Source organism: Lithobates pipiens, unplaced genomic scaffold (assembly GCF_037356315.1).
Source record: "Lithobates pipiens isolate NorthernLeopardFrog02 unplaced genomic scaffold, aLitPip1_a1.2 Scaffold_30, whole genome shotgun sequence".
NCBI classification, from domain to species: Eukaryota; Metazoa; Chordata; class Amphibia; order Anura; family Ranidae; genus Lithobates; species Lithobates pipiens.
Genome location: NW_027507791.1, coordinates 137,386,901 through 137,409,942, shown reverse-complemented (window position 1 = coordinate 137,409,942; position 23,042 = coordinate 137,386,901). Strand labels below are relative to the sequence as shown.

Genomic DNA, 23,042 nt, shown 5'->3' with positions numbered 1-23,042 from the left:
ATGTCCAAGGATGCCAGGAACTCCCCTTGATGGAGTGCAGCGACTACTGAGCGAACTGATTCCATTCTGAACCTCTGTACTTTCACAAAGTAATTGAGGGCTTTTAGAGCCAAGATTGAACTTACCCCTTCCTTATTGGGGACTACAAACGGGATTGAGTAGAACCCCTGGAAACGCTCCGATTCCGGAACCATCACCCCACGACTCAGCAGGTCTCTTACAAACCCCAAGAGGGCCTCCCGGCGAGCCGGGAGTACGGTATGCTGGAAGGGAAGAATCTGTTTTGCGGCCAAGAGAGGAACTCTATCTTGTAGTCAGAGGAAATCAGATCGCATATCCATTGGTCGGACGGCCGAGAGGTCCACCAGGCTGCATACTCCCAAAGGCGACCCCCCCCCCCCACCACCCGTGTTGTTGGTGGTGGCAAACCTTCATGCGGTAGCACTTTTGCTCGCAGGCCTGCGGTTCCAGGGACGCTTTGGTCCTTCAGTGGTCGTCCTGTCATGCTGGGGATGTTTGCTCGAAGCTCTGGGTGGACGAAAAAGCAGTTTGTGAGCGGAAAATGAGGGCCTTTGCCTACGGCGTGGCTCCTTAGCCTTCCTGGCCTGTGGGAGTAGAGTACTCTTACCACCTGTGGCATTTTTAATAATGTCATCCAAAGAGCCAGTCGCCAAGAAAAGGAAGATCTGTCAGGGCTTTTTTTGGATGCCTGGTCAGCAGACCAGCATTTTAATCAAGCCAGGTGCCTCAACACCACTGCTGACACTGAAGCGATGGATAACAGGGAAAGAGTATCCAGGACCATGTCACAAATGTACTACAGGCCTTGCACTAGTTGGTCTGCTAGTTCCACGCAGACAGGAAAAGCCCATTCCCCCAGTTCTCGGCGCAACAGTTTTGCTCACTCAGTGTCTGCGACACAAGTGCGGATGCCAGAACTGGTCACATGGTTGACCCCACAACCGTAAACAAGGAACGAGCCACTGCTTCAGCCTTCCTGTCCGTGGGGTCCTTAAATGCAGGAGTCCCCTCTACCGGGATTGTGGTTACTTTGTTTAACCTGCATGGGGGGGGGCAACCGGAGGAGTATTTGGGGACTGAAAAGGTCCGTTGGGGGTCGACCCCATTCCTTGTAAATGAACTTATCAAAATAAGTCAGATGATACGGGAACACCTTAGGTGAATGGGCTGGCTTACGGGACCCAAAAAGGACCGCTACATCAGCAGAGGGATCTGCTGGCTCCTGAATCTTCAGGGTATCATGCACAGCTGGGATAAGTGCTTGTTAGCACCTTTGCGCCCACGCACCGCCTCAATCTTGGCAACGAATGAATTGAGGACCGCCGACAAAGTGTCCAGGGGCACTGTACATTCTGCAGGCGAACCGGTTGCAATTGCCTGGATTTCGGGGTAAGAAACACCAGTTTCTGAAGCCTTTCTGATCCTACCCTGTCTGTCACCTGATGGGGACTTAGGACAGTGATGGTCCCACCCTCCTAACCACTGCTGGCTGAGGGGCTCTTTCCCGCAGGACTCACCACCCTGACTGGTTCTGCGCTGTCCAGCTAGTAGTGCCTGTGTTCCCTGTCAGCTCCCAGGTGCACAGGAGATCACCGTCATCCAGAGCAGCTGCTTATGGCACTGAAACTGATCTACGTGTTCAGGCTCAAAGAAAAATGGCTGCCGAGCGTCCAGTATAAAGGACAAAACAGGGAAAATGGACTCCAGGCTACAGGAGAGCATTCTGCTTCTTGCCCTCACCTAAGATGGCCACTGAACACTGAAATACCATGAGGGACAGTGACAGAACGGCGAGGAACAGCGCTGCAGGGATCAGACACAGCCTCATCAGACACCCCCAGGGAGGGGGGGGGGGAAATAAATAAATAAAAACACACCAGGGCACAGCCAGCCCCTGCACGACACACACCACTCAGCAGGCACATGCAGCATCCCCCACAGGGTGGGGGGGGAGATGGGGAGAAAAGAGAGGGAGGTGAGGAACCCCTGAATCAACCTCCCAGGGAATGCCCAGCCCCACCAAGGCAGGCAGAGCTGTATTTACCAGTCCTGAAGAGCTGAGAGATATTCCATCACAGACTCTCCGATCAGTACGGGGTGGCTGCTGGCCACAGCACACTGATGCAGATATCAGTAGCCCAGTCATGTGTGCCCCGTAGCATTAAAGTTCACAACCACCTCTGGAGCTGAGGTACGTCGTGGCCGACCCCAGTGCGTAGCTCTGGTCTACATACGCTCGCTGGCCAGGCTGGGGAGACTACAAGGATAAGGGTATCCAGCCTGTCACCCAGCCGGCTGTTGATAGATCACAGGATCTTTATTCTTGCGAAAAAAGCAAAGCTTCTGCAGAAAGAAAAAAAAAGAAAAAAATAAAAAAAAATAAACTCGGACCGATGGGCCCGCAGGGTTCCTAGGTCCTTAATCACTAGGCAAAATAAAAATAGGCTGCGTGGCAGGCTGGGTGGGGGGGGGGGGGGGGGGTAGCTACCTAAGGGACCACCCCTTGGGCGGAACTTCAAGTTCTGTGTTTTTCATAACATGTTATGCCTAGTCTTGTCCTAAAAGTGGCGTAACAACCAAATGGCTAAGAGAGGAGCTGTGTCAGTCGGTGAAAAAAATAGGCCCGGTCCTTAACTATAGGTACTTCTATAGCGTTACCAATTTAAGCAGCAGTTTACATATATTATAATTTACATTTGTCCCTACCCTCAAGGAGTTTACAATCTAAGGTCTCAAACTCAGATACATACACGAACTAGGACCAATTAACTACCAGCATGTCTATTCAGTGTGGGAGGAAACCCACTGAGGCACAGGGAAAACATGCAAACTTCAGGCAGGTAGTGCCTCATAGTTGGGATTCAAACCAATCACCCTAGTGCTAACCACTTAGCCACTATATTATTTAAAAAGGTACTTTTATAGCGCCGTCAATTTACGCAGCGTCCCCAACTCACATTCATATACTAGGGCCAATTTAGACAGAAGCCATTTAACATATCAGCATGTCTTTGGAGTGTGGGAGGAAACCTGAATACCCAGAGGAAACCCACGCAGGCACAGGGAGAACATGCAAATTCCAGGCAGGTAGTATCCCTTTTTACTGCCAAGCAAGAGTGCTACCCACTACACCACTTACATTTCTTATCTTAATTACCAAGTTCCCATTTACATATAATTTTCGTACCTGAAAAAAAAAAAGAAAAAAAAAAAAAAAAAAAAAAAAAGGACTAAAGTATACAGTACCTTTCAGCAACAGCAAGCAGCCTTTCCGGTCGAAAAGTGCCCTCTGTGTCTATGTACATGGCTTTCCCTTCACCACCACCTCTGTCAATTGGGAGCTGAAAAACCAGAGGCGTGTACAATATAACCGTAATGATTAAAATACAAATCTCTACAAAATTAAAGAAACTCTTTGAAAACACATGAGATCTCAATGGGGAAAAATATCATGCTGGATATCTATACTGATATGGACTAGGTAAGGTGTTCGGAGCGAAAGGATGCCACATTGTTTGATGGAAATTAAAAATTATCAACCTACAGAGGGCTGAATTCAAAGACACCCCAAAAGTCGAAGTGTAAAAATGATGCAGCAGGCTAGTCCATTTTGCTGAATCTTCTTTGCAGCAAGCCAAAATGGTACACCGTTAGTTTATGGGACATGAACATGAAAAATTGAAAGTGCTCATTTTAAAGGCTTATACGCAAGTTAGTCATAAAAAATGGTTTGGGGACCCAGGTTCTGTCCCAGAGGGAAAAAAAAAAAAAAAAAAAAAAATTTTGGGAGCAGTGATTTTTTTTAATAATGCTTAAAAGTGAAATAAAAATAAAATATTACTTTAAATAGTGTGTGCGCGCCTGTGCGGGGTGTCTATGGTATGCCTGTAAAGTAGCACAGTTTCAGTGTTTAGAACAGTACCACAGCAAAATGACATTTCTGAAAGGAAAAAAAGTCAGTCAGTCAAAAACAGATAGCGGCTGTAATGCAATAATTTGAAAAAAAAAATAAAAAAAAAATAAAAAAAAATACAAAAACTCATGGGTTCAGTCCCTGTGGGTCTGGTATGAATATTAAGGGGAACCCTAAACAATTTTTTTTTAAAAATGGCGTGGGGGTCCCCCCAAAATCCATACCAGGCCCTTCAGGTCTGGTAATTAAGGGGAACCCTGCTCCAAAACAAACAGGACGAGAATGATATTTAAAAGGAATCATTTTCTCTTTAAGCTTTATTAACCACGTTGCGCCCGCTCTAAAGCCAAAAGACAGCTACAGAGTGGACGCTAACTGCCAGGAGGCCGTCCCTTACTTCCCCAATGCACGCCACCGCGGGCACGCATGGGGGAAGTTTTTTGTTGGCCATGTCCCTCGGACACAGCCAATCACAGATCATACTAAATAGCCAATCATAGCGGCCATTTAGCACTCGATGGGCCTGTCCAATGGGAGGTGATCTCATATGTAAACATATGTAATCATCTCTCATCACCAAGTCCTCCCCTCACACAGAGACAGCATGTGAGGAGGGAGAGCTTCCGTGCTGCAGCTGCGTCAGTGAGTATACACGCACACACGCCCACCCGTCCCCAGTGCCACGTATTAGTGCCATCTGTCATCAGTGGCACGTCAGTGTCACGTGTCATTGCCTTGGTGCTCCAGGGCCTTCAAAAGTGTAATAGGTAGTCAACAAGTTAGATGCGTAATTTATGCTCCTAGAACACGTGATGGAGCTCCCTGCATTTTGGGTCTCTAAGTGGCCAGGCTGTGAAAAAGTCCCACACATGTGGTATCGTAATACTCAGGAGGAGCAGCAGAATTTATTTTGGGGCTTCATTTGTGGTATACATGTGCCATGTGAGAGAAAACCTATTACAAATGACAATTTTGTGGGATAAAAAAAATCATTTTGCAAAGAATTGTGGGAAAAAAAAAAACAACACTATGCCTCTTACTAAATACCTTGGAATGTCTACTTTCCAAAAAAAGGGGTCATTTGGGGGGTATTTGTACTTTCCTGGCTTGTTCGGGTCGCAAAAAATGATAGGCCACCAGTACATCAGATGTGATCAATTTTTTATATGATTCGCACCACAGCTTGTAGACTCTCCAACTTTCACAGACTAAATAATATCCACCAATTTGGGTTATTTTTACCAAAGATATTTAGCAGTATAAATTGAGGACAAAAATTTGTTTGGGTACAGTGTTGCATGACTGAGTAATTGTCAAAGTGTGAGCACCGAAAGCTGAAAATTGGTCTGGGCAGGAGGGGTGTTTAAGTGTCCAGTAGGCAAGTGGTTAAAATCACTGCTGCCAAAAAACGTCAGTCCCGTCCCCTGGGGCAGAACCGAGGTCCCTAAACACTTTATGTCAAATTGCATACAAGCCTTCAGAGTGAGCACTTTTGGTTTTTCATGTTAACGTCACAGACTTTAATGGTGTTCCGCGGCAAAGAAGCGAACAGCAGGCTCATCCCTAGTACTCTGTTTATATGGCCCATACATTCTTGTATTCATGCTTCACAAAGTCGGGGCAGGCTCCTAATGAGACAACGGTGGGTGTCCTGGGGTATTTCCTCCCAGATCTGGAGCAGGGCATCACTGAGCTCCTGAACAGACTGAGGTGCAATTTGGCAGCTTCGGATGGACCAAAACAATGTCCCAGAGGTGTTTGATTGGATTTAGGTCAAGTGAGCGTGGGGGCCATTCAATGGTATCAATTAATTTTCCAGGAACTGGCTTCATACTCCCACACGAGACCAGGCATTGCTACGCACCAGGATAAACCTAGGACCCACTGCACCAGCATAGGGTCTGACAATGGGTCCAAGGTTTTCATTCTGATACCTAATGGCAGTCAGGGTGCCATTGTCTAGACTGTAGTCTGTGCATCCCTCCATGGATATGCCTTCCCAGACCATCACTCACCCACCACCAAACCAGTCATGCTGAATGATGTTACAGGCAGCATAAAATTCGCCACAGCTTCTCCAGACCCCTTCACGTCTGTCAAATGTGCTCAGAGTTAACCTGCTCTCTTTTGAGAAGCACAGGACACCAGTGGCGAACCTGCCAATTCTGGGTGTTCAATGGCAAATGCCAATCGAGCTGCACAGTGCTATGGGCAGTGAGCACAGGGCCCACAAGAGGATGTCGACCCTCAGGCTACCCTCATGAAGTCTGATTGTTTGGTCAGAGACATTCACACCAGTGGCCTTGCTGGAGGTCTCTGGCAGTGCTCATCCTAACCTTTTCACAAAAGAGCTACAGCCCAGTCCAGCTCTCAAGAGTAGCTTTCCATTACCTGGAATTTCCTCCATGCTTTTTAAACTGTGCTGGGAGACACAGCAAACCTTCTGGCAATGGCATACTTTTTTTCCAATGGTCGTTGGAAAAAAACAGCCAAGGCTGATATCTGTCCCTTGATGGTGCTTAAGGCCAACTTCTGGTCTACCCCATGCTGTAAGAACAGCAGGATCCTGGAAGCCACCCAATCTCCTCACACATGGAGATATAAGCCTTCAACAAACGATAGTATATCTTCCAAGAATATTTGTGCCCTCGGCCTAGGGGAAATTACCGAGTCCGACAGACTTCGGTTCCTTAGCACCGGGTTTTTAACAGCCATGCCATTAAAAACCAGCAACGGTAAAGCAGGATGGAGTATCGGACCTTGCGATAGGAGGTCTTCTCACATCGGCAACCGCCAAGGAGCATCCTCCACCAGACGTACCAAGTCGGCATACCAAGGATGGCGAGGCCAATCTGGGACAATCCGTATTACTGGAATCCTCTCGGCCTCCACTCTGCGGAGCAGATGTGGTAACAGTTTGAGCAGAGGGAAGGCGCAAGTCAGTACTGCTCCCATGGAGCCACCGTGTCTGACACGTCCGTCCAAGGATCTCTTGTCCCGGACACGAACCTTTGCACCTTTCTATTGAGCCGAGAGGCCAGAAAATTCACATCTGGTGTGCCACACCGCAGGGAAAGAAGCCTTAACACCTCCTGATGCAGTGACCATTCTCCTGGGTCCAGCATCTGGTGACTTAGTGCGCCTGCCAGTTTTCTAATCCCAGGATGTATATGGCCAACAGGGCCGGTACATGTCGCTCAGCCCAATGAGGGATGTGAGCGACCTGCTGTGCTGCAGCCGAGCTTCTTGTTCCTTCTTGATGGTTGACATGCCACCGCCCTGGCATCGTCTGACTGGATTCTGATCGGATGCCTTTGTAGTCTCATCAACCATGTAGAGAGGCATAGCCTGATCCCTCCAAGCTCGAGCACACTGATCGGTAACTGGAATTATTCACTCGAACAGAGGCCCTGGGTCAACCCTCCTCCCAGTACTCCACCCCAGCCAGTCAGGCTTGCGTCCGTTGTGATCACCAACCAAAGAAGAGGCAGGAACGATTTCCCAGACCAAAGGGCCAGAGACCTCAGCCACCAGAGAAGAGAGTCCCTGACTAACTGGCTCACACGAATCTGCAGATCCAGAGATAACGGAGATTTGACCCATTTGGACAATGCAATCCCACGCAACAATGCCAAAATTGGAGTCAATACCTTGGTAAAAACTCGGGGGGCGCTGAAGCCAGCCAAAGGGGAGAGCCAAACTGGTAGTGGTCTTCCGCTACTTCAAATTGCAGAAACCTCTGATGCCTGAGGCATATGGATATATGCAAGTACACGTCCTGGACATCCAGAGACACCAGGGAGTCCCCCTGATGAGGCGCAGAGACTACGGAGCGAACAGATTCCATTCTGAACCTCTATACTTTCACAAAGCAATTGAGGGCTTTTAGGTCCAAGATTGGACGTACCCCTTCATTTTTGGGGACTGCAAACAGATTGGAATAGAATACCTGAAACCTTTCCGTTTTTGGAACAGGTACCATCACCCCACAGCTGAGCAGGTCCCTTGCTGCCCCAAAAAGGGCCTCCTGGCAAGTCGGGAGTAAGAGTATGCTGGAGGGAAAGAGTCTGTTTGGTGGCCAAGAGAGGAACTATCTTGTAGCCCGAAGAAATCAGTTTGCAGACCCATTGGTCGGACAGCTGAGAGGCCCAACAAGCTGCAAACTCCCAAAGGCGACCCCCCACCCATGTGTCAGGCGGGGGCAAACCTTCATGTGGTAGCACTTTTGCTTGCGAGGCCAGGAACGCTTTTGTCCCTCAGCAGTCGCCCTGTTGGACTGGGAGCGTTTATCTGAAGTCCCGGGGGCGAAAAGGCCTCTTTAGAGCGGAAAAAGGAGGGCCCTTGCCTGCGGCGTGGCTCCTTAGCCTTCCTGGGCTGTGGGAGCAACGTGCTCTTTCCACCTGTGACATTCTTAATAATGTCATCCAGCGAGGCTCCAAATAGCCACTTGTCAAGTCCTTTTTAGATGCCTGGTCTGCAGACCAGCATTTCAGCCAGAACAGGCGCTGCAGTACCACTGGTGTATACTGATGCTCTGGAGAGCAAGGGAAGTATATCCAGGGCTGAAGACTGCTGCTTCTCCAATTCACGGTGCAATAGTTTTGCCCACTCAGTAAGGGTGTGCAACACTAATGCCGCAGTCAGTACCGGTCATATTGCTGACCCCACTACCGTAAACATAGACCGGGCCACAGCCTCGGCCCTCCTGTCAGTAGGGCCCTCCCTTCTACCGGGATCATGGTTACTTTGTTTAGCCTGTATACTGGGGGGGTTCACAACCATTTTTGTTAAGGAGGCTCTCCTCAAAAGGGGTAACGCACCGCCATTCTTTTTGGGACCAGACAAGTATTTTCAGGGTATCACACACAGTGGTGACAAGTGCTCCAACTAGCGCTTATTCCTGCGCAGACCTGGACACGGAATCAACCTCTGTCCAATTGGTCCTCGCTAGCATTCTCCGACACATCAGAACAGGGGCCCCCAGTCACTGCGCGGCCCAAGTCTGAATCAGAGCGGGGGGGTGCAGGGGCCGTATATTTAACCCACTTGCACCCACACACCACCTCCACCCCAGCAACTGATGACAAAGCGTCCAAAGGTACTGCACTATTTGCAGACGAGCTGGTTGCAATCGCAGGGGGGGTCTGGGTAAGTAACCTTAGCTTCTGACGCCATGCTGACCCCCCCCTGTCTGCCACCCTTGGGGACATAGGACAAGGTGCTCAATCCCACCCTCCTAGCTGCTAACAGGCTGAGGGGCCCCACCGCAGGACTCACCACCCTGACCGAGTGCTGCGCCGTGCTGCTGCTGATCGCTGTGTCCTGTGTCAGCCCGCAAGTGTCCAGGAACAAAAACCTGTGCTGCTCTGAGTTACAGGAACCAGCACTGGGGAGAAAAACCGCATTGGAGGCTACAAGAAAATGGCCGCTGGACGGTCGTCCTTGCATAGAAAAAAAAAAAAAAAAAAAAGCACAGGGAAAGTGGCTGCCAAACTCGAGAAAATGGCCGCCGACCATGCTTCTCACAGAAAGTACACAGAAAATGGCGGCGATCAGTGCTATGGTGGCAGCACATGCAGAGCCCAAACACCAGCAGAGAGACAGATGACAGCACAGGGACACAGACAGCCAAGCGCAGCCCCCCAATCAAGGATCAGAGCCCCCTGGAGGACCCCCGACCCAGGTACACACCGCACTACAGCCCAGTCAAGTATGATCCCCCACGGGGTGGGGAGGGCAGGGAGCGAGGGACCCCCTAAAATCGACCTTCCAGGGATTGCCCAGCTGCTCTGTCCTGCCGAGACAGGGAGAGCTGTACTTACCGCCTGGACGAGCTGGAAGCATTCCATCACAGACCCACAACGGAGCAGTACATGGCGGCTGCGGGCCACGGCACACGGTGACAAAGACATCCAAAGTCTAGTCATGTGTGTGCCCCGGAGCATGTAGCTCACCGGCCACCCCTGGAGCCTGAGGGGCATGTCGTGGCTGACCCAGCGCGTAGCTAGAGCCTACACACTCTCCATGGCCAGGCTGGGGAGACAAGGAACTAAATTTTACAAAGCCTGTCACCCAGCCGACTGTTGATAGCTCACCGGATCTTAAAATCGTTTTGCAAAAGGCAAACAAAAAAAAAAAAAAAAAAAGGAAAAAAAATCCCAGGACCAATGGTCCCACAGGGAGCCTAGGCCCTTCTTCACTAGGCATAAAAAAAAGGGAGCTGCAGGAAGCAGGCTGAGGGGTTATTGGTTATTGCCAGAGGGATCGCCCCCTGTACTCTCCTGAAGGTGGCATAATAACCCTACAGTCAAGATTAATGGAGCTGTGTCCGTCAATGAACGAAAGGGAAATGGAGGTTTTGGTGCTTCCCCATGGCATAGCTGATCATTGACAGATTCTATGTTGCCTGCAAACTGTTACCCCATCCCACGGATAGACTTAGGCATCTCTCTCGTTTCTGGATATCTGATCCCACCATTGACACTGAAATGGCCAAATTGATCAGGGGATACTGGTTGGTGAACGATGGTACTACTTCCCCAGATAATGTCTGGGACGCATTTAAGGCATATATTAGAGGCCGTTACCAATCCTCCATTTCTAGGGCCCTTAGAAATGCTGCAATTACTCAAGCTGAAACTAAAGCTTGAATGCTCAAGTCCCAATACATTGTTACATCTAATCCCATTACTTGTCAGGACATGCATGTGGCATATCATGAGGTAATGCTTCTTAGGGTAGCCAAAGAAACATCAATAGGCCAAAACACAGCATATTTTTTAGCAGGGGGGAGAAGACAGGTAAGCTTTTGGCTTGGATATCCAAGGAACGGTCAGATGATCAAGGCGCATCAGTGTTGGACCCTGCGGGCATAAAAGCCTGCTTTGCCTCCTGCTACTCAAAATTTTTCTCCTCCAGAGTACAGTATAGCTTTCTAGACCGGGTGACTGTTATCGCCCCTTCAGTAAGAGAACGACTGGATGGCCCGAGTACCCTAGGGAGGTACAAAAGGCGTTAGTCTTCCCTGACTGTAGGGAGCCTATGGGAGCGGATGGTTTTCCCCCAGAGTTCTATAAGCAATATATGGAGGAGGTGGAACCTAGGCTACACAAAATGTTGAATCAAACTTTAAAAAGGAGGGCGATCTGCCACCTTGCATGGCCCAAGCAATTGTGGTGGTGCCAAATCCCAGGAAGGATCCACAGTTGTGTACATCTTACCGACCCATCACTTGGCTTAATACAAAATGCCAAAGTCCTTACTAAGATCCTACTCAAGCAACTTAATGAGGTCACTCACCTTGGGTCCATGAAGACCAAAACTGAAAGGTAAGGGGGATGGACATAGACCTTCAGACTGCACAGTTTTAGCCTCTACATATGATGTTGCCCGATCCAGCGTGGTGGCCTCCCTGGATGCTGAAAAATAGGATTTTTTGTACTAACCGTAAAATCCCTCTTTACTGACCGACACAGCTCCTCTCTAACAAAATGGGTTGTCAGCCCTATCACTGAAGATTACTAGGCAAAGTTGTAACACCACTTGAGAACTTTCAGCTCCGATCAGGGGGCAGTCCCTAGGCTACAACCCCCACAGCCTGCCCTAGCAGACTCAGTACGTCAACAAGCAGTATAACGTAAAGAGAGAAAAAAAAAAAAAAAAAAAGAAGAAGGAGGGGTGGGTGCTGTGTCGGTCTGAATTAGAGAAAAGGATTTTATGGAGAGTACAAAAACACTCACCGACCGACACAGCTCCTCTCTAACAAAATGGGATGTCCCCAAGCAGTGGCAAACGAGGGGTGGGAAAAACAGCATAAAAAACGTCATCCACCATGGCAAGTGGGAACTAGTGAAAATAAACAAAAAAAAAAAAAAAAAAAAAAAAAAAAAAAAAAAAAAAAAAAAAAAAGCAGTGTGAGGAAAAGCCATATAACCGGGTATCCTCAACAGGAGTTATCTCCAAGACCGCCACATTGCGGAAGTAATGCAACAGTGCATAAACATAACAGTACTGCGTTTTTATCGAAGAACCAGGAAAAACGAGCTTGCATGTCCAATTGCAACTACACAGCCGCCTACAAAACTTTGCAGCCAAAACAGGCATCAGCCGACGCACTGACGTCTACATTGTAGACCTTGGTAAACGTATGGATAGACGACCAGGTCACCGCCTTACACACCTGAGCAACCGATGCTTGGTGTCGGAAGGCCCAGGACGTTTCCGCTTGCCCTTGTAGAGTGGGCCGTGACCGGAAAATGTGGCACCTACCCCCTCAAGGCGTAGGCCTGTACTACAATCTGTCTCATCCACCTGGAAAGGGTGGCTGACGAGACCGCAATACACTTCTTTGGACCAGCCACCGAAACAAACAGCGAGTCTGACTTCCGAAAGGGAACCGTGGTAGACAAATACACCTTCAGAGCCCTAACCATGTCGGGAGCATGAAGGGCCACCTCTTTGGGGTGCTTTGGCTTAGGAAAACGATGGTAATACAACGTCCTCATTGATATGAAAAGCCGAAACCACGTTCAGTAGAAAAGATGGTTGCGGACACAACACCACCTTATCCCTGTGGATGACCAGATAAGGCAACTTGCAAGACGAGGCTGCCAATTCTGAAACACTCCTGGCCGAGGTAAGGGCCACTAGAAAGACCACTTTCTGGGAAAGTGTCAACAGGGGAATCTCCCTGATATTTTCAAACGGCGGTTTTTGAAGCGTCAACACCAGGTTCAAATCCCATGGGGGTAACGGTGGGCGCACCGGAGGGACTACACGTCATACCCCCTGAACGAAGGTACCCCCACTAAGGAGTGCGATGCCAGGGCTCGTTGAAAAAAAGCCAGGGCTGAGATCTGCCCCTTGATGGTGCTCAATGCCAATCTCTGGTCTAATCCTCGCTGAAGAAAAAGGATCCTTGCTATGGAAAAGGAACGCGGATGCCAACCATTCTCCTCACACATGGAGATGTAAGCCTTCCAGGTACGATGGTATATATCTTCCTAGAAGAAGATTTCCATGCCCTCAACATAGTTGGACTCACGGAGTCCGACAGACCCCGGTTCTTCAACACCTGGCTCTCAACAGCCATGATGTTAAAGCCAGCGATGGTCAAGCAGGATTGAAAAAAATAAAAATAAAGTCCTCTCGCAACGGCAATCGCCAGGGAGCGCCTGCCACCAGATGCTCCAGATCTGCTTACCAGGGACGCTGAGGCCAATCCGGGGCCACCAGTATCACAGGGAGCCCCTCGGCTTACACTCTGCAAAGCAGACGTGGCAACAACTTCAGTGGAGGAAAGGCGTCAATCAGCTGATACTGATCCCACGGGGCCACCAGTGCATCTGCCCACGGATCCCTCGTCCTGGACACGAATCTTGGCACCTTCCGATAGAGACAGGAGGCCAATAGATCCACATCCGGTGTTCCCCACTTCAGGCAAAGAGGCCTGAAAGTCTCCGGATGCAATGCCCATTCTCCTGGGTCCAGGATCTGCCGACTCAGATAGTCCGCCTGCCAGTTGTCCACACCCGGGATGTAAATGGCCGACAGGGCCGGAACGTGTCGCTCTGCCCATCGAAGTATGTGAGCGACCTGAGCAGCGGCTGCACTTCTTGTTCCCCATTGGTGATTTATGTATGCCACCGCCATGGCGTTGTCTGGCTGAATCCTGATCGGACACCCTTGAAGACTCACGACCATGTGTGGAGACACAGCCTGATCGCTCTCAACTCGAGCAGATTGATCGGCAACTTGGATTCTACCATCGACCAGAGGCCCTTAGTCGACTGAACCCCCATCACTCCACCACAGCCGGATAGACTGGCGTCCATAGTGACCACCGTCCACTTCAGAGGAAAGAACGATTTTCCAGACTGAATCACCGGGGACCTCAACCACCAGAGCAGAGAGTATCTGACTGGTTGGGACACCTGGATCTGTCGCTCCAGGGACAACTGAGACTTGTCCCATTTTAACAAGATATCCTTCTGCAGTACTCTGGTGTGGAAGTGGGCGTAAGGTACTGCCTCAAAAAGGAGGCTACCATGAGCCCCAGTACTCGCATGCAAAACCGGAGCAACGACCACTTGCGGTTCATCAGCCGTTTCACCGCAGAGTCTGCAATTTGTCTGAAGGGAGAACAACTCTTGCTTCCCTGGAGTCCAACAGCAAACCTAGGTACTCCAGACACTGGGTCGGCACAATCACCGACTTCTTTAGGTTCAACAGCCACCCAAATTCTTGCAGGGTCTGCATGATGATCGCCACATCATCCTCCAATTCTGAGGCGGAAGATGCTCTCAGGAAGAGATCGTCCAGGTAGCACACGATCGCAATCCCACGTTTTAGCAACGAGCCACAAATTGGTAATGGGCTTCCCCGACTGCAAAACGCAGAAACTTTTGATGCAGAAGGCATATGGGTATGTGCAGGTACGCATCCTGGATGTCCAAGGACGCCAGGGAGTCCCCTTGATGGAGTGCAGCGAGTACTGAGCGAACTGATTCCATCCTGAACCTCTGCACTTTTACAAAGTGATTAAGGGCTTTCAAGTCCAAGATTGGACATACCGCTTCCTTCTTGGGAACCACAAAAAGATTTGAGTAGAATCCCTGGAAGAGTTCTAGCTCCGGAAAAGGTACAATCACCCCTCGATTCAGCAAGTCCCTTACAGCCCCCAACAGGGTCCCCCCGGCGACCCGGGAATACGGGTATGCTGGAGGGGAAGAATCTGTTTGGCGGCCAAGAGAGGAACTCTCCCTTGTAGCCTGTGGAAATCAGATCACAGACCCATTCCCGAAGGCGATCCCCCACTCGAGACATGGGTGTGGGCAAACCTTCATGCGGTAGCACTTTTGTTCACAGGCTTGCGGTTCCAGGGCCATTTTTGAATGTCCGTGGGCATACTGTCGGGCTGGGAATGTTCTGTCAAGGCACCGGGCGGATGAAAAAGTTTGTGAGCGGAAAAAAAAAGGCTCTTGCCTGCGGCGTGGCTCCTTAGCCTTCCTGGCCTGTGGGAGTAGAGTACTCTTACCACCAGTGGCATTTTCAATAATGTCATCTAACGAGGCTCCAAAGAGCCGGTCGCCAAGGAAGGGAAGATCCGTCAGGGCTTTCTTACACGCCTGGTCAGCAGACCAGCATTTTAGCCAAATCAGGCGCCTCAGCACCACAGCTGACACTGAAGCCCTGGATAAAAGAGGGAGAGTATCCAGGGCCGCGTCACAGACGTACTTAAGGCCTTGCACTAGTTGGTCTGCTAGTTGCAAGCTTTTTAGCACCTTTCTTCCCAGACTACACAAGCATCCAGCGGGACTAAGCTGCAGGACCCAGGCACCCAGTACAACTAAACCCCCAGGTGAGAGCCCAGGAAAACACACACACACACAGACAGCTCAGCACATGTACAGCCCCCCCCCCCCCGTGAGGGAAAGGAGGGGAGCCCCCGAATCGACCTCCCAAGGCAGGGAGAGCTGTACTTACCAGTCCTGAAGAGCTAGTTGACTAACATTCCATGGTAGTCAACTCCTGATCAGTACAGGGAAGACTACTGGACCGGCATACTGACGCAGACATCAGCAGCCCGGTCATATGAATGCCCCAGAGCATAAAGCTCACCGACCACCTCTGGAGCTGAGGTATGTCGTGGCCTGCCGAGCCGTAGCTGCGACCTGCACATGCTCGATTGTTGGACTGGGGAGACTACAAGGATAAGTGAACCAGCCTGTCACCCAGCCGGCTGTTGATAGAAGATCACAGGATCATTCATCTTGGAGCAAAAAGCCAAGCTTCTGCATCAAAAAAAACATGGGACTATGGACCTGCAGGGTTCCTAGGTCTATCTCCTTCACTAGGCAAGAAAAAACTGAGTCTGCTAGGGCAGGGGCTGTGGGGGTTGTAGCCTAGGGACTGCCCTTTGGGCGGAACTCAAAGTTCTGAAGTGTTGAGTTACAACTTTGCCTAGTAATCTCCAGCGATAGGGCTGACAACCCATTTTGTTACAGAGAGGAGCTGTGTCGGTCGGTGAATATAAGAGAAAAGCTTTTTATTCTGTGGAACAGGGATACTTGTGGGAGGTCCTGCACCGGTTTGGTTTTGGGCCTACATTTCCTGGGTTCGGGCTGTGTACAGATCTTCAACGGCCAGGGTGCCTAGAGGAAATGCTCTCTGCTTATTTTTCTCTCCATAGGGGGTTGCCCTCTCTCCCGGGGCTCTTCAACTTGGCAATTGAACCCATGGCTATTTTGCTAGGGTCCGCAGCAGAGGTACAGGTTATAACTATAGGTTCCCTCCAGAAAAGGTCTTGTATGCCAACGACACCCTACTCTACCACAGGGACTGTTAGTTACAGTTAGGTTTGGAAAGTAGTCGGGTGTGTGCATCAACAGGGGAAAATCCATTCTCAATGCAGCATTTTATGCTAGAAAGGCCATACTCCTACAATGGAATCAGTAACAGCCACCCACTAGACAGCTTTGGAAGTCTTTAGTGAATGCAGCTGTACTGCTCTATAATACACATAAAAAAAAAAAAAATAAATAAAAAGGCTCAGAAGATTGGAACTGGCAGTTTTCTGACTTTGGGGGGTGATTCTGCATCAACGGAACGATTTTCCATTGTATGAGTGGCGGGAGAGGTGACCATCTTTTCAGGTAAGAAATGTTATTTTTAAATTGTATACTGGCGACAGGGACACTTTAAAATTAGCACTATAAATATTGTATATATGTAAAAAAACAAAAAACACAAACAAAAAAAAGCCAAACCGTTATACAGCTTTGAGTGCACTTACCTGACAGGTCACTGCCAACGTGTGGCACAACTGAGTCTTTCCTGTGCGGAACTCCCCAAACATCTCTGTAATGGACCCCGTTTCAATACCCCCTGGTTTAAAAAAAATTATAAACATTAGTACACAACACAACACGCTTAGTTATAGAAAATGATAGAACATAAATTACTCCATTCAAGGGGAAAATGTGTGAACCTTGTAGTAACTTGTCCAGCTCCTTAGAGCCTGTTGTAATCTGTATTATTTCAGAACGTCTCTGATGGAATTCTGTTGCTGTAGTAAATCCCATAGGAACAAGTTTAGCAGCTTCTGCCTTCAGAGAGAAAAAAAAAAAAAAAAAGCACAATTGTATTTACAACATGCCAGAAATGTTTTATAGGAAGTTTGAAATCAGTATTGAATAGGTTTAGTCAGCAAAAAGACTAGCTTTAAAGTTACCTTGTCAGGGGATGGCAAAACCTTTAAACAGCAAAACTATGCAACAGAAGACCTCTTCCCTGTGAGGTGCTTCACTTTCTTGAAAAGCTCCAGGAACCACTACTATCTGGCACTTAGGGGCTGTGTCAGACAGCATGGCCAGTGTCATTCCTTCCTCTAAATCCTACAATCACTACTGTGTAGTGTTCTGTAGTCACGCAAGGGGTCTGTGGGAAGAACCAAAGAGTTCCAAGAGGAGCACTATCCAACATACAGAAAGTAATGGGTAGCAGTACCACTTGGAGCTCCTCAAGACTACACAGTTTCAACATTCCACCCAATAGAGAACACAAGCAGAACACAAATGGTATTGCTGCTCGAAAAGGTCTTCCATCTGGGGCGTGGCCAGCGTGCGAGCTGCATGGAAGCTTGGTGAGAGCTCCGTGACACGAGTGGGCATAACAGCGACGATAGCCAGCGAATATAGGTGCTTCCGACAAAGGCAGACTGCGGAAGATCTCCTCAGCACAGCGGAGATGTCCAGAAAGAGAAAGGACGAACGGCGACCGAAAAAAAAAATCGACGGCATTCTTTCCCCCGCTGGCGGAGGGAGGGGGGAGGAGGAAAGATGGCGCCGACACTCGCACAGCAGCAGCAGCGGCCTCCACAGGGAGAGCACACTACACAGACATGCCGGACGCTGCCCCAGATGAGACAACACGAACGGAACATCAGGAGATCTCTCCAGAGGAGGATTCCCCCAGCCCCTCTGGTTCAAGCCCTGCAAAAGCACACCTCAAGCTGGACTTCACAAACCAGGAGGTAAGCCATAAAACGCTTCCCCTAGGCCCTAAGGGAACAGCCATATCTCCTATAGCTGCATTCCCCACTACAAACCAGCCCATCCTGGATACTCAAATTGAAGGTGATGCTATTAACCCTGCATGCCTCGCTTCATACAGATATCCTACAACTAACAAAGCAATTCTCCAGGTAAGTAAGCTCCCTAGGAGACAGAGTGCACAATATTGAGAACTCTATGGGAGACATGACCAACACTATTAATGAGTTAGTAGACGCTCATGATGAAAATGTTTAAGAAAGAGCATGGCTTAAATCTAAAAATCGCAGATTTAGAAGACCGCTCACGGAGGAACAACCTCAAAATCAGAGGTATCCCCGAAAATATACAGCAGTCTGATCTTAAAAACATATGCCACTGAGGTCTTTAACCTGCTACATCAGCCATAGAGCTCACAATAGATCGTATCCACTGGATACCGAAACCGTCGTTCCTCCCTCCACAGATACCGTGTGACGTCCTACTCAGGGAACACTTTTACCACGTTAAAGAACAAATCCTTTACAAAGCGAAGCATCTAGGTCAGCTTCCACATCCATATAACACAATCCAGATTTATGCCGACTTGTCTAAACATACCCTCGATATGAGAAGACAGCTCTCCACGATTACGAAAGCTCTGTGTAATCATAAAATTGATTACAGATGGAAGCAACCATCCAAGTTACTAGTACAGAAGAATAACACCTCCCACATAATAACCTCTGTAGAACAGGGCCTTGGCCTACTTCACACATGGGGTATTATCCCCGAACCACCTCCACCCGTCGGAGCTAGGAAGACTCTGGAGAGACTCAAACCACAGTGGCACTAAAATACACTGATTAGCTCCGGAAACACTGAATTACTGCCTGTAGGACACTGAATTCATCACCTACCCACCATGTCATGAGACCTCAAGTCTTTGGAACAGTTGGCCGTTGAACTTATACCCCACTCTGATGTTGCAGTGTACATTGGAGTATATACCACTGCAAGTTGAGTTTGTTGTTGGGTTCTATTTTGGTTTGTGTTTTTTCTTTCCCCGTTATCTTTTGCACAGCTCACAGCATCCAACATGGTATGCATTTAGTGACTTCACAGCATCCAAACAAATGCTTTCCGGACACCAACTTTGTGAAAATTCATCTTAACTCCAGACAGCAGAATGTCCACATGGAACAACATGGTGTGACGACAACCTCTTCCTTGATGTCTATGCGATCTTAGTGAGTATTACATTTTATCACCTTATTATTGCCTTACCATGGAGTATAAAAAATACTCTCTAAACACCAATGGTCTTAACCACCCAGCAAAAAGTGCGTCAATGTGGCAACTGGCTAAAACCCAGCTCTGTCAAATCTTGTGCAATACAAGAAACCCATTACAAAAAACGGGAGCTACTCCCACATGTAAACATAAGGACTTTACTCATATATTTTAACCGCCCTTAGGCCAGAAGAAGAAGAGGAGTACTTGTTGCCATACACCAAATCGGTAAACTTTCAATTACATGACTATTGTTGATACAAATGGAAGATACCTCCTCATTTTAACTTGTACCATTGACAATACGCTTACTACCCTGGTGAGTGTTTATGCGCCTAATAAAAAAGACAGTCTTTCTGAACAACCTGCTAAGGAAAATTAGCAAATGCCAGAAGGGTGCCTTAATAATTTGCGGAGACTTTAATACAGTGCATGAACAAGAACTGGACACTTCTAATCCAAAAACTAGAACTCTGCTGTTAAATTTTTTTTGAATAAAAGCGATCTCTATGATGTATGGAGATGCCATCATCCTGGAGATCACGAGTATACGTATCATTCCCAGGTGCATAACACCTATACTCGAATTATATTCTCACTGACAAGTGGTTATTGAAACGTGTGGGGGAGTCTGACATGGCGCCCATAACCTGGGCTGACCATGCCCCAATTAGTTTGACTATTCTACCCAGACATTCACAAGCGACTCACTCCTTATGGAGAACTAACGCATATCTTATTAAAATGCCTACATATGCTACCTCCATACAAAACCAGATAACAGAATTCTTAAAACATAATGTGGGCTCGGTGTCAGACTCCGCTACCCTATGGAATACACATAAGGCATTCGGCAGGGGGATCCTCATTCAATTAAATGCTCAGGCTAGGAAAAATAAAAAAAACACGACTCCTTGAGAAACTTACTGCTGAAATTAAAATGCTAGACTCCCAAAACCAGTCCCATCCAACACAGCAACTGAAAAATAAACTACAAATATTGCGACAGGAACTTAGAACGACCTTATTAGTTACATATGAAAAGCATCTTCGAAAACTTAAAGCCAAATATTACCACACTAGTAACAAAGCAGGGAACAACATGTCACTGCAGATTAAAGGCCGATATACCAAATCCAAGATTCCATACATACATCACCCTACCAAAGAAAAATTACAAGATCCCCAAGCCATAGCGAACGCATTTAGCTGTTATTACAGTTCCCTTTATAATCTTAAGGAAAATTTACAAACACCCACCCCAAAGATGATAAAGGACTTGGTAGACACTATTAATCTCCCATCATTAGATACAAATCAGATCTCCGACCTCAAAGCCCCATTCCCAGTAGACGAAATTGCTAGAACCATAGATTCACTGCCTAACAATAAATCTCCGGGACCAGACGGACTAATAGGAGAATATTATAAATTACTCCGTGATGTACTAGCCCCTCAATTGTGTCCACTTTTTAACGAAGCCGCCTCCAAGTCAGAGTTTCCAGCAGAGATGCTACAGGCCCTGGTCATAACACTACCAAAAGCAGGTAAAGACCCCAATGTTCCCCAAAACTTTAGACCAATTTCATTATTGAACATTGATATCAAAATATATGCTAAAGCAATAGCGAATCGACTGATTACTTTACTTACATGCCAGATCTCATTCACAAAGATCAATCAGGCTTCACCAAGGGAAGGCAATCCTCAGACGCGACAAGACGTCTAATTGATGTTATACACTTCACTGAGCAACATCAAACGCTTTCTCTGCTCCTTTCTTTGGATGCGGAGAAGGCGTTTGATAGGGTCCATTGGGGATACTTACAAAACAGTACTACTGAATTTTGGTTTTCATGGTAACATTTTATCCGCTATTCTAGCGCTGTATAAACACCCTTTGGCAAGAGTATATACAAACGATATGTTGGCTAGGCCCTTTGGCATCTCGAATGGAACAAGACAAGGATGCCCCTTGTCCCCTTTAATATTTAATTTGGCCATTGAACCTCTAGCAGAACCGTACCGACGTGAAACTCTGGTATAAAAATTGGATTCCCCATCTGGGAATTACCCTCACTAAAAAGACAAAACACTTATTTAATGCAAACTTTCTCCCTTTCAAGAAACATTTTGAAACAGACCTAACATCACTCAGTAAATTCGAATTTACATGGGCTGGCCGCCAAGCAGCTTTCAAAATGATGACTTTACCAAAATGATTATACCAACTCAGATCTCTTCCAATCTGCATTCCCAAATACTACTTCAGCTCCCTGCAAAGCACTCTAGGAAAGTATTTATGGAATGGCAAAAAACCTGTTGCGCATACCATACACTAATCAAACATAGAAACATAAGGGGGGGGGGGGGGGATCAGCAATACCAGATCTACGGGACCATTATGATGCAACTATTGACCCAAACGCAGGAATGGTTTTTACCTACTCCCAAAACACTGTGGGGGGAAATTGAGAGGGAAATCACACAACAACCCAATATGCAATTCTGGTTGCTTGGTAGAAAATTTAGATCGACCACTCCAGTTCAATACCCACCGACAGTGAAAGTGACAGCAAAAATTTGGCAGAGACTCACTAACTACAAGTGGGACAAAACTCCAACCACAATGTTGAATCCACCTATAAAAAAAAAAAGTGTTAACATTAATTCCTGACCTGTGCATGAACGGATGGAACTTAGATCGTGACATCAAAATTGGATCCCTCTTTAAACGGGGCTCAATAAAACCCTTTTCACAATTATGTAATGATTTGAAGCTTCCGGACTCTGCGCAATTTACATACATTCAAATAGCTCACTGTCTACATCATAACCCCCAACTCAGAGCTCTAGTCACGGTTAAAATATGGTCCTTCCTCAACAACCATACCACCTCAAAGAAAGGAGTAGCAATAATATACCCAATCCTGGGGGAGAAAAACTTACCCAGCAAACTACCCATTTTTCTTAAATGGGAACAAGATTTGAGGGAGGATTTCTCACTTAAGCAATGGATGGCCTCACTACAAAATATATACCAGGCTACAGCCTGTGCTACACTGTGGGAATTGACCCAGAAAATAACTCAAAGAAGATTCCTAACCCCGCCCATCTTAGCAAAATTCAATGGGAACACTTCATCAGTTTGCTGGAGGAACTGTACCCAGATAGGGACTTTATTCCATATTATTTGGGACTGCCCACTCCTACATAAATTATTGGCAGGCAATATCCCAATTGATTGCATCAGTCACAGCATCTTTCACCAGAACTAGCCATCCTGAATATAAATATACATACCATTCCCAAAAAATATCACAAAGTGGTAACACATACTTTTAGCTGCCAGACTATCCATAACTAGGAAATGGAAAACCGACACTCTCCCTACCCTGAAGGAAGTTATTGAGTTAACCCAACTGCATTATACATATGAACTGATAGTCACAAACAAGTCTCTCTATCTTAAAGAACAACAATTATGGGACCCATGGAATAAATGGTACAAGAATTACACTTCCACAAATTAAACATTGCCGTTAATTGAAAACCGAGGATCGTATAGTCAAAAAGGTATGCAATTCCATGTGAGCATTAGTGTATCCCATAGAGTACCACTCATTTGGTAGAGTAAACAAATCACGTGTGTCATGGAAAGCAACAGAATTGCTTCACAATAGAGGGAAGAATACATCATACGTGTATTACTTTATAATTGGTTGTGGAGTAAGAATTGACTATTACTTTACAAGAGAACGCTACCCTATCTAATTTACCCTTAC

At 47.5% G+C, this 23,042-nt stretch overlaps 1 protein-coding gene across 5 annotated transcripts in view; it reads right to left on the bottom strand.

Moving 5' to 3' along the window:
• Nucleotides 1-23,042, bottom strand: part of RAD51 (RAD51 recombinase) — a 94,301-nt gene that overhangs the window by 36,351 nt on the left and 34,908 nt on the right. For all 5 annotated transcript variants that reach the window (XM_077464896.1, XM_077464897.1, XM_077464898.1 and 2 more), the window contains 3 exons: nucleotides 16,923-17,040; nucleotides 16,728-16,819; nucleotides 3,268-3,362 (listed from right to left, as the gene is read on the bottom strand). In XM_077464896.1, the coding sequence (XP_077321022.1) occupies nucleotides 3,268-3,362; nucleotides 16,728-16,819; nucleotides 16,923-17,040 (305 nt within the window). The remainder of the gene's footprint in view (nucleotides 1-3,267; nucleotides 3,363-16,727; nucleotides 16,820-16,922; nucleotides 17,041-23,042) is intronic.